This window comes from Neodiprion lecontei, chromosome 4 (assembly GCF_021901455.1).
Source record: "Neodiprion lecontei isolate iyNeoLeco1 chromosome 4, iyNeoLeco1.1, whole genome shotgun sequence".
Lineage (NCBI taxonomy): Eukaryota > Metazoa > Arthropoda > Insecta > Hymenoptera > Diprionidae > Neodiprion > Neodiprion lecontei.
In genome coordinates, this window is record NC_060263.1 from 30,709,922 (window position 1) to 30,726,478 (window position 16,557).

General features: G+C 49.0%; 1 protein-coding gene across 7 annotated transcripts in view; it reads right to left on the minus strand.

The window, feature by feature from the left end:
- The window catches only part of LOC107225460 (protein trachealess), a 174,265-nt gene that overhangs the window by 14,467 nt on the left and 143,241 nt on the right, over positions 1–16,557 (minus strand). For all 7 annotated transcript variants that reach the window (XM_046737445.1, XM_046737442.1, XM_046737441.1 and 4 more), the window contains one exon: positions 8,704–8,942. In XM_046737445.1, coding sequence (XP_046593401.1) covers positions 8,704–8,942 — 239 coding nt within the window. The remainder of the gene's footprint in view (positions 1–8,703; positions 8,943–16,557) is intronic.

Below are 16,557 nucleotides of genomic sequence, written 5' to 3' on the forward strand. Positions count from 1 at the left end.
CTGACATAATCCTAGGGAACCTACTTTTCCGTCCAGAAAAAATATGACCTCACCCCATACCTCACAGGCTTATACTTATACGTACTACACCGGTCAAAGTTAACGATCTGACGTAGTTCATAAATTCTGCAACTGACAAGATTCCCTTCTCGCATCACGTAGCGAAATTATACTTTCGTGTCTTAAACGTTGACAGTTGTGCGATGGTTTCGGGTTACTTAGGAAGGAATTTTCGCCATATCGTCGGTATTAAACATTCACGTGTAATTGTTTCAGCGAATACGCTAGAGAATTGCCCGAAATGATATTAATCTCGGACGAAAATCTGCGTAAACTCGGACGCGATGTGCATGAATAGAATTGGCAGGGTATGCGAAGAGCACACGGCTAGCTGAATCCGCGCGGCGTTAAAAGTTGAGTAAGCTGGTGCCTCGCTATTGCCTGTTCTATAACAGGACGGTAATAATCGCCGGTCACGTAATGTCATATCTATATACGCCAAGTCCGACTAACCACCTCCATTTCACGGCCGGTCGCAATTTTCCCCGCAAGTATAGAAAGCAGACCGGCTGCACAGGCGGAGAGACAACAAATTCGGCTACTTTTCATTAAATCCCAGTCCCGAGGGAGGGTGTGATATTACATTATATTCTTCATATGCTGCAACCACCTAGACGCTACAACGGTGGCAGGGGGGTCGGATCGTGACGTCACACATATTGCAGCCTTGCGCCGGGATACCGCTCCTGGGGGATTTATGGGCCCAAGACCCTCCTCGGCTCCTCTTTCCGCCAGCCTCCCGCGAATTGATCCTCCCGGCAAGGAGCCGCGAAATACGACCGAATGTTTTACAGTTATTTATCTCCTCGCGCAACATATGGCACAGTTTGTGCAGCCCCAAGACATTTCTCTTTCCAAACCGAGACTTCTTCTTCTTCGACTAAGCGGTTCTGCCGAGAAGTTGATACTTGTACACACGGGCATTCCTTTATCGCGTATGTAAATCTAACCACGTGTGAAATTTACGATTCCGTACTTTGTAGGGGGGCTTGAAATTTCACACTGGCACATGTTCTTTGATATCCATTGATTGGAGTGGTTCTGAAATTGGACTGAAGTACAGTTTGATCATTGCAAATACAAGTTTGAAACGGTGTCGTCATTGTGGTCTTGCAGCGTTCGTAAGAACGAGTGCAAGCCATTTCCGATTTGCAGGCTGCGCCGTATCCTCGAGGCAAAAAGTGGGCAGTGACAAATTGAAATTTAATGGAAAGGGTTCGGGCACGAAGAGGCGACAAGTCTGCCGCTGTTAGCAACTGCGTGCGAACCGGTAAGCGAGCGTGCGTGTCGGGGGTTGAAAAGTACGGTTTAAACGGGCCACTTTCAGGCAGTTAAGCATCCCTTCGAGTACCATCCAGGCGATAGCACATATGCCCTGCGTCTACTCGACGGCGCGTCGAGGGTGGTTCGAGTGCCGGTTTGATGGGCCATCAATGTAAACCAGTGTAAAGTCGACGGGGTTGCGAAAGCGCGGGGAAACGGCGGTGTGTCAAAAGAGCGAAACGCGGTGATCGCGGTCTCCGAGAAAATCCGTCGGCGCGATCCCCTCCTGCGGGAGCATTTTTATTCAGAGCAGGGAGGCGGTGATGCCCCGCGAGGCGGGATCGGGGGCTCGAAGAAGATTCGGTGTGAGCCGCCACCTACAGCCGTACGCGGGGCTTTATGATCCTGGCCGATTAATCTTCATATCGGCAGAACGGATATATATATATATATATATATATATATACATATATATATATATATATGTATATATGTATGTAGGAGCGAGAAGCTGCCCCGCGGGGACGTCCAATAATATTTCACTCAAAGCGGGTCGTTCGATCCGACGGATTGACGCAGACGGACGGAAGAATATGACCCGGGTATTTTTCCCGGGGATGATGATTCCGCGTCCCGTTATTGCCGCGCGTATTAGCACATTTCACGCGTTATGCTCCCAACAACCATCCTTCGGGACACGGGGGAGGTCCGACAGCCCAGAAGCTATGATTACCGCGCATTGTGCCCGCGCGTTTCTCGATCATAGGAATTAATAAGTTCCTGCATTCAGCCTCCCGCGATCAGGAGCATAAGGTCGCGTGCAACAACTCGTGCAGGGTTTTCACCCCGCTGTTATATTAAGTGTGTCTACATTCGCGCGGAGCGCGAACAAATTCACCCGGTCACTGCAGCTTATCGGGACGCTGACTTCACTCGGATGATCAGAGGACCCTTCCAAGAATCTATGACTCACGTATATTCGGCCGAACATCATTTGGCGCATTAATCGCAGGTAAGACACGGGCGTGTGAATCTATTGCGCGCAACACTCGAATTTGCATCGAGTGTCGCGTCTTCGGCAGGCTTCCAGTGCTTGTACTCGTGTCAAGGCTTCGCCTATTTATGGGTACCTACTCATCTGAATACTCGCCTTTCGTTCATTGTGCGATCTCGCCGACCCTGGTTTGGTGAACAGCGCCTCGTATATACGTGCGAGGGCGGAGGTAATAGCCGTGGTTAATTGGAAAGACGGTGAATGGTAGCGCTCGATACTTCCTCGGCAGTAACTATATACCTACCTACCGTCGTCTTTTCCGCATGTAGACAGCACTTGGCATTTGGAGAACCGAGACACCTCGAATTCCTCCATACCTGTGTCCAACGCACGGCCAAGCGGACCTCACAATGAGCCGGTATAAACTCCGGTAGCGACACGAAGCGTGTACGTGTGCGTATTAATACAGACGCACCTTCTCTACCGCCAAAGGCGAAATTAAAACCCTGTTACGCCACTTTAGCGCCGAGTCACACATATTTTGTATACATCCCGTATAATCGGACGACACCTAGAGAGTCCTAATGTCCAGTCCTCGCTTGCGTTCCGGTTGCCTGAGGAATGCCTTCCGAATACATCAGCTGCTCCGTACCAGCGCCGTGTCGCAGCAATCGTTGCAAAATCTGACCGAGGTACGCACGTCGCGTGGCCCCAAAGAAAATGAGACTCCGTTCCAATTCGGATAGGTCACTTGCTTTTTCTCATCCGTAATTGCTGTCCTCGAAAATTTTTTCTGCATTAATTTTTTTTTCAAGTCTTTTTTTATCACTCCGTTGAAAAGAACCGAGACCGTGCAGTCGTCGCGCAATCGCTTAGAAATCCGCGAGACGGAATCCAACCATCCATGAACTTTATAATACCTACGCGAGATTTGGAGACGGTGATATTTCACGAAAAATTTCCTGGAACGGAATGTATAAGAACGAGCCTCAAGCCGCCCGTTCGTTGTGCCAGCAGAAGAGCCTCGATTTAAAATCACCGCATGGTATACATTCGTGCGAGCAAATAGGATGACGCTAACGAGGCGTTGATTAGGGTATTGGTGACGCTGATCTAGTTAAGCGCTGCTTAATTAGTCAGGTGTGTTTAGTTAATCCCAGTATTTCATTAGGCCGGTGAGGAGCTGAGGGGTGACAGTGTCTCTCAACCAGCGAGATGTTTTACCACGAATAATTTCATCCATGATTTGTCATAAAATCTTGCTATTTGGCGGTGCGAAACAAGTTTTCAAATTCGCGTTTCGCTTCCGTTGCAAGCTCATAAACAGCACGGCAAAGCTCCGATGAATCTCGATGAAACCGTCGCGATTGTGTCGAATTCGTCACCGGCTGAGTACCGCTGCTTCAACCCTCGGTCTCGCCGAGAACCCCTCGCCACTAACTAGCCTCCAACTACGTTAAACACTGGTTTAAACTCCCTTCGAGGTTTTCTGGTCCCCGCTGACTAGCTCCGCTTTACTCTCGTCCGTCCGCGTGTCTTCCCCCTGTGCATGGTTCTGCACCAGGTTCCACTGCAGACGCCGTCGAATTTCCCATATCGAAAGACCGTACGTGCAGTGGCAATCGGTGGATTAGCTGGGACACGAGGAAAATGGGAGTCCGTTCACGTCTGCGAAGGCGAAGGAGATATAGACGCGTGCCGTCACGTTTCCGTCTGCAAACCGCGGATATTGTACACCTCGTGGCTCGCTCACAAATTGCTGCTGCGGCCGAGAGCGCTTGTAATGGCATAACGCGGTCCCGAACATCACCTTGCGGCACGGGCCCCTCGGCAGTGGTCAAGTGAATCTCAACCGATCTTAAAATCGCCGCAAGAAATTTGCTCCTGATCAATCGTCACGCACGCAAGAGCAGTCCGTCACTTGTTCCGTCCTTCGGGAGGCAAGAAAGTTAACGTAAGAACCGGTGCTAATGGAAACAAGCTTGTGGTATATAAATTGCACCGCAATTAGGTTCATGCCTCGGCCACTCCAGACCTTCCGGCATACATGCGAGCTGGCTTAATGTGTGCACGCCATGTTCCGGACCTGTCTCGCAAACCGCGATCACTTTTTTGCTCAATCGATATATCGATTCGGAAGATGACGCTGTAGAGGGTTACAGATTATATTAAAATACACTCAAAATACAGTGTCGTACGAAGAAAATACGAGACACGCATGAACTCGTAACAACTTATACCCGACCTCTGTGAAATAAAAACAGCTATACTTAAATACACCTCGGTGGAAATTTGGAGAGCGACGTATTTCGAAATTTGAAACCCAATTTGCGTCGTTAAGTTTGGAAATCCGGTTTGAGGAGCGGCGTCTACGAGGGTAGAAGATATGCAGTAGATTTAGTTCGACGTCGAGTTGTGGCTGGAGGCGTCTAACTCGATTTCGTTAGTTTAGTTACATGGGGGCGGTGGCGCGGAGGCGAACCGCTGTACAAGGGCTCGCAGGGGATGCTGTGATTAGATTTACATGTGGGTTCTCGCCGATGTTCGGAGGTGGGCGTTGGGCCCCGACTACACGTACGGCAGTTGTGCCCACACACGCATCCCCCATTATAGAATCATGCGAAGCATTCGGACCGCCACGCCCCTCAAAACTCTCTGCAAATACGAGGGATTCCCCCTTCACCTAGGGAAGGAAATTGCGGCTCATCATGCTTTGCTTTCGAGCGCGCGAAAAGTAGCAAAAAAGTACTCGGAGCCGAAGCAAAAAATGTGGGAACAGCAGCCGAGAGCCGCAGGAATTTGAATTCGCTTACTCGCAAGGTTGACATCTCTATTAATGAAAAATATTTCCTAGGTCCTGGGTCACATGCTCGTTCGCCGAATTGCCCGTCACGGTGACGCACCCAATTTCTGTTAAATGAAGCTAGAAAATGAAGAAGACCGATCGCGTCGGCCGATTGTCCGCAACAATACTCGATTACTATGTATCTATGAATCTCTTACCCGGTCCAGGCGCTGTGTTACGTCAGTATATATTGCTGGGTATGTGTGGCTCTGTTCGTATGTATGCTCATGTACAAATCACGTATATAGGTGTATGTATACGTACATACAGTATCAAGGGACGGAATCTATCTATTTCAGCGATGTTCACGGCGCCACGAACTCGACTTCTCCGGGGTGCGAGGGTCCTAGAGTAACTGCGAGAATTCCAAAAGACGTGTGTTCATGCCGGGGAATTCTATTTTATACAACTATCCGACTGTGGGCTGATAGCCGGCTGGCTAGAACTCCTGGGAAGAAAATACACGGGATTCAATTCGGAATCAATCGAGCATCGTGAAGAATTAGCATACGCATAAAACCCAAGGAATCGAATTCCCCGCAGACGTGCATGGTGTTAAACTCTGAGAATCTTCACGGCTGTACGCGTTTCACCGTCCAATTCTTATTTATATTCAATGAATTTTGCCTAAGATTTAGTACATTACTTCCGCACTCTGAATTGACCAGCTGATTGTATGGTATTAGACCAGGAATGATTTCGTTCTGCTGACTTCACTAGACAGACGTCTGGAGTCCCTCCTGATAAATGCTCGCTTTATTTCTCCTGTGAGAAAGGATTTTTGACACTTCGCAGAGAGTATTTTGCCACTTCGACAAAGCATTTAATAGATTCACGATGCTGCATGTTATAATTTGTTTGCGGTAGTCAATCGGTAGCTGTCGTGATTTTGCAAATTTGAACCATCTTTATCCACCGAAAAGACTTAGTAAACTGCAGTATGCAACAATTTAGTTGAATCTACCAGAGGGTAATTTAATATTTTGATGATATCACGAAACAAGTATCATTACATTAAATTTACTAAATGAAGAACAAGATTTCGTTTTTATAAGAAACATCGGTGTTCCCACGAGCAAATTCTTTACAAAATACGTAAACAAATTGATTTTTTTTAAACAAAAAGTTTCCCCCAGTTTTCTGGTACATAAGGGTCAGATAATTTTGTCAGAGCAGAATGATTCCATTGGAAAGGAACTCCTTGCTTTACGAATATTACTTATAATTAATATCTCTAACTACGGGATTCGACCGATTATTATTTACTGGCTTAGTCACTGAATTTAAATTGCGTGAGTGTAATTTGAAGTTAGCCACAGACTATTGGGATCTTAACGCGTCCTGACGTTTAAAAAGTTGTTTCGCGTGATTAAGCATTCCATGAATACCCATGAACTCATTCATGTTCCGATATACTCGCGATCGTGAAGAGTGGATGCATTACCGATTCACCGTTCCATCTAGGTAGGAGGCACAAGTTGCGGCTATCGCTTTAGAGCTCTATTAGTCATGCGGCTTCCTAAATTAGATGTCAGTAATATGGTTCACAAACATATAATCCTATTGTCTCCCGCCACATGGAACGATCGGGTTAACGTATATGGCTTTCACCGGGTAAGCTTGACTGCCATAAATCAGACTCCATATCGAAATGTAGGTGTAAGTGTGGCGCGGGTGAAGTCTGCAATGAAGGTTCGTCACATCCTGTGCCAAAACCATAAGATAATGGTTTTGTAGAAATGATAAGAAAGCGCGAAGCGACGCGCCGCCGTCGAGCTCATCGCTTATAGTCGCTTTAATCAGACCAACCAGCACGAGTCAATGTCTGCATCGTCGACGCAGCAGCGACATTGCATCTCGCACGAGAGACGCGTGACGCCCGTCAATTTCTCCGCGATTGACTGTCTGCCAAGTTAATACGATTACACGGAGACTAAGTCGAGTGATTCGATTCCAAAGATGGGAGCCCATACAAACCGGAGCCAGAATTGCCGATCGAGTATAACGGCTCTCGATCGGTCCGTCTTGGGATCGGCACGTGTCTGGCGATAAGCGCATCAGGTTTGGCGGGACGCAGTTTTTGACGTCGTGGATCGCGGTTAACGGAGTTACGTCGCCTGCGCGATTCTGTGTTTGTTTTCCTCCGTAGGTTGAAGGTTGTGTCTAATCGTGTCGGTGACATCGCGCAGATCCCTGGGACAACCCCTCCGCGAACCCCGGGTGGCGATCCATCAGCCTGCATCACTGGCAGATGCGAGAGTTCGAAAGATCCTGTGAACGAAGTCAGTGGACCGAAAACGGAGAGTTGTCAAAGTCACGCGCGTCGCCGCAGTTGTCAAATGCCAAGAAACGAGCGTTACATTGAAAGTGAGCAATATGCGTGAAATTATAATATGCACTCGGTGAGTGCGGTTTCGTCGAAAGCAAATTACTTATATTGCGCATCGTCAGCGACTTAAGAGTGGAACAATAGTAGGTGCCTGTCGTCGCTCAAGCGTCGTCCCCCATTATGAAATGTCACGGATTTCATTAGCATCGAATTCTTTTCGATGGATAAATTATTGAAATCGATCGATCGACATTCCCGGTGACACTTCGGTTGCGTTGTTTCATGCGCTGTAAAACAAAGCGAGTAATACACTTATAGTTTGCCTCGAGTCAATTCCTTCAGGTGCACCCGCAAGGCTGCGTCGGTGATCGGAACAGGATTGAATTCGTGGTGGTAAAAAAATAATTGAGTCTATCAAACGGTTCGAAAGGCTGGACTTCCTACACCGGTCTTAGCCGAGGTGATAAATTGAACCCAGCCTCGCGTCATTAATCGCGTGTAAAATCGAACTACCTATAGACTTTTTCATCGTCCCCGCCCCCGTCCTAGGTCGCGCTCTCTATTTCTCTCTTTCGAACCACGCCGGCTGCGCTGGTGCAGGAAGATGATTGCAGACCGGATACGGTTAAGGCAGAGCCTGAATGTATTCGACGGCTGAAAGGGTTCCTTAATTCTGGCCAATTGCCCTCCGCGAGGGCAAGATCTCTACCTATAATACAAGACCCGTGAGCTGACTACACGAACAATAAATAACGTTCGATTCCGCGACTGCTGGAGCTGGGATAACTCGGTTTAGTTTAGTGCCTCCGCCCCCGTTCCGGGGTAGAGAAAAACAGGATAAGAGAGGAAGAGAAAAATAAAGGCTGTACTCAGCTCGCACTGAACACAGAGCGGAAAAGAAGACCTAGTCGTTTGATTTGACGGGCAGACAGTCGGACATGGGGGACGGGGACAATCAAGGGAATCCTTCTATTCCATTCCATCATTGCGGCCGCCACTCAACCGCTCGCTCATCCCTTGTCCCGGCCTAATTCTGTTACGGACCTGCTCTGCACCGCTCCGACTGCTGGGGGGTTCGCTTCAAATTCCATGCGGACCGCTCGCGGTAGGCACATACCTACATGATGTCACTTTCACGCGGGAGTGGAAATTTTCCCGGGTTTTATGCGGTACAAGGCGGAAGGCCCGCGTTTTGAATTGAGTTTATCTTACCTTTGATGGACTTGTTAGGCGCTGGACCATCCCGGCTCCATGGAGGGTCCCCGTGCCCCGAGAAATCTCGGAGTTTGAGGTAGGAGATTGTGAGTCTGATGATCGACGCCTTGTCTAGCTGGGAGGTGATGGCCGCCGGGAGCGGGAGCATTTTTGCCAACTCGTAGAACTCGTGGTTTTCCTTTCCTCGCCTCGACCTCGCCGCGTCTCTGCTCTTCTCTTTCCGAAGCTCGAGGATGCTGCAGAATCGAGAAAGCACGATTGTTAGGCTTGTTGAAACTTTCATACATCCGTCACAAACGTCTACACGTACAATGAATCGTACCCACCATCTGGATTTCACTGAGCAATCATTCCAATCATCGAACAACATTAATCAAAAAATAGTACATTATTTGGAAATATTTTAGAACGTAGAATTCTGTTGCAGTTCTGATTATTATAAGAGATTGATGCTGTTTCGTAGATCTCAGATTTCATAATATGAAACAATTTACACCAGCAGTTCAAAAATCGTTTTCGTTACAGTTGAATCGAAACCCATAGTCTGAAAATTTTTCGTCCATGTGTTGGGCATGCTTCGACACTTAATCATACCATGAGCTCGTTATCGACAATGTTGAATGACAATGTCAATTGCTAATTACATAATTGCTATACAAATTATTATTGTCCGAACCTCTGGGCACAGACACCTCTTCGTGTACAAAATTATACGAGTTTTTGTGTTTCGTGGTATGTATAAAACCTTTTTGTATATATATGTAGACACTGTAGCTGCAGATTGTATAATTATGTCTAAAATATGTAATTACGAATCATTCAGGATTGGATATTAATTCCGAAGTTAAACCGTACGTCTGTATTGTATTCTGCCGTGTACCCCATAGAATTTGTATTTCCCGAACAGTGTTTAAGCGTTTGACTCTAATTCTATAATGGAGCATCACGACCTCGGTGTAAAGTTTTTTTCCCCGTCAGCCGCACCTGCGTTCATGTAACAACTACACATTGCGGTAAAGATGCGGCTATATTATGAGATACACGTATCGTATACGGCAGAATTTTGCTGATCGCCACAAATTGTTTGGTAACATCGTTACACCATACCCAGCAGAATTCCTATCCTGCAGAACCACAAGAAGAAACGGAGAATCATCGACCGTCAAGACTGCAAAGCCTGCGTATGCTTATTATTCTCTGAATTCAATTGGAAAGAGGGAGGAGACGGGAGAAAATTTCTCTAAAAATTTCAACAATCTAGTCTGCGCTGCTACCGTTTGATTTCATTGAGTTCGCTGGAGCGTCGACGTGGCGTGTAAAATGACTGTGCGCAGGTCAGCAGATGTAATCTGCATAAACACATTGTCCGGTGGTTCGAGGCGTGGCGGGCGTGTCCGAAGGTTTGATAGCGGGCGTCACGCCGTAAATCTGCGTGGGCGTTGTGTTCCACGGTGTTATGGAGGCCGTCCGCGGTTAACCTCGAGTAAATTCGCATGCATTATACCGCGGTCGGAGTGTCAATCCTTATCGCCGAACACGGGAGCATTCGGACATTATCGAGCCGCGAACCCGGTTGCATCGACCACGCCCTTGCAGGGCTGCGGGTCTGCGGAACTACTTCAAGTTCCAGCCTTGCGTTTGAACATGGTTGCCGACTAGCGGGTAACCCAGGCTACTGATTAAAAGCCTGCATAGCAGTACTTAAACTGATCCGCTAACGAAGAACTCGGACTTCCGTTGGACGTTTTGCAGAGCTCATTTTGTAGTTCCCGCCAGCGTATAACCTGCGTTTCCGCTGCGACGCGGTACGTAGTGTGCAGATTAGATTTGAGAAAGTTCGAACGCGTATAACGAAGTAGGTACCTACTCGTGTTAGATGTACTGTGACGTCCGTGGCGCGCGGACGTTTTCGAATGGTTTAAATTTCACCGGATACGCGATGGTACCTTGAAGATCTATTGATACGGTGCGACCGTCAAATTTGCTTCCATTAAATAGAGCCACGAATGTCGTGGTACGCGTTGTAGAAGAATGGATGCTTTCGACTGACAATGAACAACGCGCTGCCGCCGCACAGACGGAGAAAAAACTTTCCAATTCCCGCACGACACGCTTCTCTGTAGATGGCTTATACCGACTCACTGCACGAGCACTGCATGAGTACCAGAAAAATAGGCTCGAGATGATCGATCGTCGCGACGATATCTTTGAATCCTTGGTTCGAATTCTTTCGACTCGCGGTATCGCTTCTGCAGCTATTAGCATTTGAGAACGATCGCGGATTCAGGAGTTGCGCGAAATACGATGATCCTCCTCAAGGAGAAAGGGCACGTCGCAGTGGAACGACCCACCAGGGGGCGGTTTCTTCTTAGCGCTGGAAAAAATGAGGTAGTACAATTAAACGCGCCGTTTAAGCCGAAGGGGTTAAAAACAAGAAGATGGTCTTTTTATTGGTCCGCTATTACGAAGCTTAACGACTGTAAAGCGACACCGGGTTAGTTGCTCTGAATATCCCGCGACGAGACACCGTCAACGATTCAACCGGCGAAAAGTGACGCGAAGCGTCGTAAAACCTCGAACACGGGATTAGAACTGGAAGAAGAAGATCTGGTGCAGCGGAAGAATCACACGGGGCTGAGTGGCAACGCGGGTTCTTCGTGGGGCATAAACGTCTGGTAACGCGAATCTCGTGTCCCGCACTGTCCCAGCGGGGTAATCATCGGCGCTACTTACCCTTCAAGGATTCAGCAGACGCTAGCTGCTTTCGCTTTCGAGTGAGAGAGAAAGAAAGAGAGAGAGAGAGAGAAGGAGAGGGAGAGGGAGAGAGCTGTCCTCGAAGGGGAAAGAAGTTGGGGAAAAAGGGGCGCGGAAGGGTTGGACGCAGGGATCCTGCAGGGCCGTGAGCCGTAAACTTTGACGGGATCCGGCATCGGCGGAGGGTCTTTTCATTTCCGTAAATTGAGATCTCCGGAGATAATTGCAGACCATTCTAAGGATAAATAACCGGGCTTCGGGTCCTCACCTCCGGCTGCAGTAGCTCAGCTCAGCTCACCGAGAGGCAATTAGACTCGAGTTTAATCGAGTTCATCGCGCAAGTAGAAGCCGCCGAACAGCCTCCTTTCGTTCTATATTTTTAAGCGTTACTTACAACCGTGAAACGGCGGTTGTTACACCGTTTTACCGTATCTCACAACGGCCCCGGGTCACGCACGAGTCACCCACCGGGTATTTGCACGCCTTTGCACAATTGCCGGGCAAACTTTTACTTCACGCCAATTTCCCGGGACTACGAGATGGAAGGGATGGTATGCAGATGCAGGCCCGCAACCGGCGTGCGTCGAAACAATTAAGTGTTCGTATTATACCCGCACAAAAGACGGTGTAAGAGGAACGGTGTGAAAAAGTCGTGCACGATCGTTTCGAGTGAACTCTGCGCCTGCGGACGACCGATTCTTAGACCTCGGAACCTGAGCGGAATTTATCCGTACGACGTACGCGCCCGCCACCTGCACGAGTGGCTATTATATCGCTGGGAACGGTTGTTTCGACGTGAATTCCTAGGTGCTCCTGCACACGGCGCGGGTTAGTAGCTGATTGAAAAGCACCCTTGGGAATTGCGCAGCGCGCGCCCCCTCGTAGGTTGTGAAAATCTGTGAAAATCGTTGATACTAAAAAGCCGCGCCTGCAGGATAAAGCCGACCCTTAATCGGGTTATCGGAGCCGAGCTGGCCGGTTCTGATCGGGCGCACATGTGCCGCACGTATACCGCGGTGGAAAAGAGAGAGAGAGGGAAGAAACGGCTATATAAGGGATGAAAAGCTCGGCGCGGTGCATTTCTATTTATTTATACGTCTCTCGCGCTTATTTTATTTTTTTTTATTTCCTTTCTTTTTTTTTCTTTTTACGCGGTTGCACTCCACGTTTCCCTAAATCCCCCTCCGTAGTGCGAAATCATCGACGTGAAGCGGCGGTGCAATTGCGCCGCGGGTTCGAGGGGGCGAAGCCGAAGACCGGCGTCCCGGGGTATGATTAGAGCTCGGACCTTCCGGTGCTGATTGCGCAAAGATAAAAGCGAAAAGGTTGTTCGTCCTTCGCTCCTTCTTTTCCTCGAGCGTTCCTCTTGTTCCAGGGGTCTCATCCCCTGGGATCTTAGAAACGGCCAACCGGCCGGCGTAGCTCCTACATCGTGTGTAGGCACAGCTCCAGACGCGTGAAAATAAAATTAAGCCGAACTTTCGGTAAAATTGGTTGAAATTGGGCGGCGGCTCGAGGGTCCCTCGGGATCAGCCGGAGAGGTGGTCCCGCTTCCTTTTCACATACGCGTATCGCCCCCTCCGCATACCTCCGTATTTCCGTTCCGCCGGGCGCGGACCGGCCGCATCTCTGGCTTTGGGATACCGTTCGCGTGTTGTATAAGGTGGTACAAGGGGAGGGGGGGAAGTGGAGGAGGTGGAGGCGGAGGCGGCCGTCGTTGGCCGTGTGCTGGTAACGCCACGGACAAACGAGGGCGTTGAGTGCCAAGCATCAATAATTCAGTAGCCGACTATGACGAGATTACCGTCAGCCCCGTTCCCGATCCCAAAGCAAGCGAACAAAATCCATCCCCCTTTCTTCGCGCCTGGCACCTTTTTTCTTTTTCCTTGCCTTCGTTTTGTTTTACTTTCTCTCATCTTTGTTTTCTTCTCCTTTTCGGACGTTTTTTTGTTTTTTCTTCGATCGTTGTCGAGTCACATACAGTACAACTCGGACCAACTTCCGGAGGAAAGTCATCGCTACACCTTATAACACCTTATATAATTCTCAGTAAAAGATACTCACGTTTTCGCATGAAAAAAAAAGAAAAAACTGAAAAAAAGAATTTTCGTCGCAGTGTAATTATAATGTAAATTATCGGTAAACTTTTGATCTGCACTCTCCGCCGTTTCCTCCCTTCCAACCTTCCGCCCTTCACGAGGTACACGATCCTCAGCCCCCGTTTTTCCTCCGATGGAGACGGGATGGAAAATTGTAATGCGCACCATCGCCGCTCGGACTAATTTAATTAAGACTTCTCTCCGGCTTCGGCGGCGGCGGTCGCTGAAGCTCGACCTCGCCGCCACCGCCGCCCGTCTGCACACCACCCCGATCACCTGGGGGAATGCCGTCCGTTCGTTTTTCTGGGCTCTCGGACCCGTGCGCGTAAGTCGATATGAAGGAGGGACGTGCGGAGGACCGAGTGCCGGAGCCGGTCCCGTGGGGGCCGTAGCCCGGCGCTACCGTACAAAGCTCCTAATGTTACGGCTCCAGTTTCGACATAATTTTCTCTCGGCCCTTGGCACTCGGTTATCGACGAGGGCCGCCGCCTTTCGCAATATCCCGCGTTTTTTCTCCCTTTATTTTATAGGATTTGGACAAAGAGAAGCTTATTTCCGGAGGCCTCGACGCTGCATCGGCGCGTCACACCTTGCAGTGCACCGATGTTTAAGGCTCTCTCTCTCTCTATCTCTCCTCTCTTTCTCTCGAGGCACGAGGAGGAGCCATAAACCACCCGGACGCATCCGTCGACGGTAAATCACACGCGAGTGACCGAAGCGCGCGCATAAAAGCAGGCACATAAAAGGCAGAGGCGTATGGGTAGGCGCACACAATACCTAGCTGGCGATACGACGAGAGGGACGGAGGGAGGAGAGAGGAGAGACGCTCTCTCGATGACGCCGAGATAAGGGACGCGGCTCAAAGTATACGTGCCGGGCCTCCCGATGTTCCGCCGCCTGCAGCGGCCCGACTCGGGCCTGAGAACTTTTGGTGACCGTCCGATCCTCATCCGCCGCGCGGAGCTTGCACCGCCCCCGGAAAACGCGAGTCCCGCTTCCCGCTTCCCGCCCGGGGCCGCGTCTTCCTCTTCCCTTCTGGGCCCGTTCGACGTTGGCGGGGTCGCGATACGCGCGTGGGGGGCGGGAGACGCGGGGCGCACGTCCCGCAGCTCGTTTCCGGACATTCTCGCGTCCCGACTTCCGGGGACGTGAGGCCGTAACGCCTCCCTCTTTCTCACCTATCGACGCTGACGCGCTCTCACCCAACTTGGAGAAGTCAGCGGTCACTGATCTTACGCGAAGCACGTATCCCGAAGCGCTGTAACACTTCAGCTTAGCTAGACGTAACGACGTATAACAGAATGCGGATGGATAACCAATCGTACGCGAGATTATATCGAACCAGGAAACAATTATTAGCTCAAGTTGAAAACAATCTCTCAATCATCCCTGTAATGAATTGTTCGCGTCACCGACGAGGGTCGTATCCTATAACGGCCGGATGACGTAAATAAGTTTTCATAGATTACATAACAGACACCGGCTCAGAGTTGTGCGTACTCATTGTCAGGTATGGCGGATAAAGAGTTTAGAAACGTATGTCATTTAGCTTCGAATACTGCTCGAATGCTTTGCAAAGTGGTTCGTATAACCTTATTCATACCTGGTACTCCTGCTTGTTTTCATTGTTATTACAGAGATTTACTCCGTTCCGCTTCGATAAGAACTGTAGACCGCATTTACTTTTTATATATTGTTTCTTGGATTTGTCGCAAGCTATCCACAACCACTTCGCACTATGTTTGTTGGGGAAAAAGAAACAGGAGAAAACAAATTGTTTTTTCTTTCACACAAAATCAAGAAATGTTCAAGCATCGAAGAAATTTATCGCCTTCTCGTAATCAGTTATTGTAAATTAACAAAGCTATTATCTTACGTCATACACGGTCGAACTGCGATCGGAAATCACAGATAGATTACAGAGATTTATCAGGATTTATTACACAAAGGTGTGAACCATTTTTAAAAATTATTAATTCGAGACAAACATCATTACGCACATTCAAATTCCACAAATTCTTCGGTTCAACTGTGAAACGATGTGTCTCCGTTAAAAACACATCTTCGTAACTATAGAGTAGTCCGAAAAAGTATATCGCAAAATAAAGAAAAAATTGTCAAGTTGGTACGTAAAACAGGTTCGTTAAACGGAAAGACGGAGATCAAGACCATCAGAAATCGGTAGCATAATTGTAACAGAAAAAAATCAACCATCGTACCCGAAAGTGGAACTCCTTACAGGTTCATAATTATAAACGCCAAGTAACGAACGATCGGTTGGCGCAACGCGCTCGAAATCAGATTCGGGCTAGCTTACAAAACTGTCGCGCCCCGCAAGCTTGCTTAGCATCGAAGATCAGCAGATTCGTAACCGCAAGTTCCACGCGGCGATAAGCAATGTTCAATGCTCATGGCTGGTAAAAGCAGGGGGTTATAAAAGGGAAACGGATGAGAGTAGGTGGCGAAGACGAGAGCGGATCCTCGCAGAGACACCCCCCGCCCCTTTTTCACCCCCCTTCAGAGGTGTTGACGGCTCCCCGGGATGCCCCGTCAGCGGTCCTCTGATCGCGTAGGGGTTTACTGCCGCACCGTGACGTCCTCGTTTCGTCGAGGTCTCACCACCCCGTGTATACCTATGCCTCGTCTCGTCCCCGAACCACCCTTCACTTGGCGTTAGCCCACCCAGCATGACCGTATAGCCATGACCCATCAGCGGCTCGAGCTGTGACAGGACTCTCCTGGGACAGGCCGGTATGGTCATTCGCGTTTTTATAGGGGGAACCGGAACGGCGGCAGGGCGAAGAAGCATCATTTTGCTGGGACTCATTCCGCGATTTGCGATTCGTCAAAGAGAGATGTGCGGAAGTGTCGCGGTTTAGAAAACTCAAGAAGAGAGAGATCATCGGGTTTGTTTATCGCGGATCGATCATTTCCGCGAGGCAATGTAAACTCTTCCTCTCGATGATCGCTTGTCCTCGTGTCAGGTAAACGAGGCGCG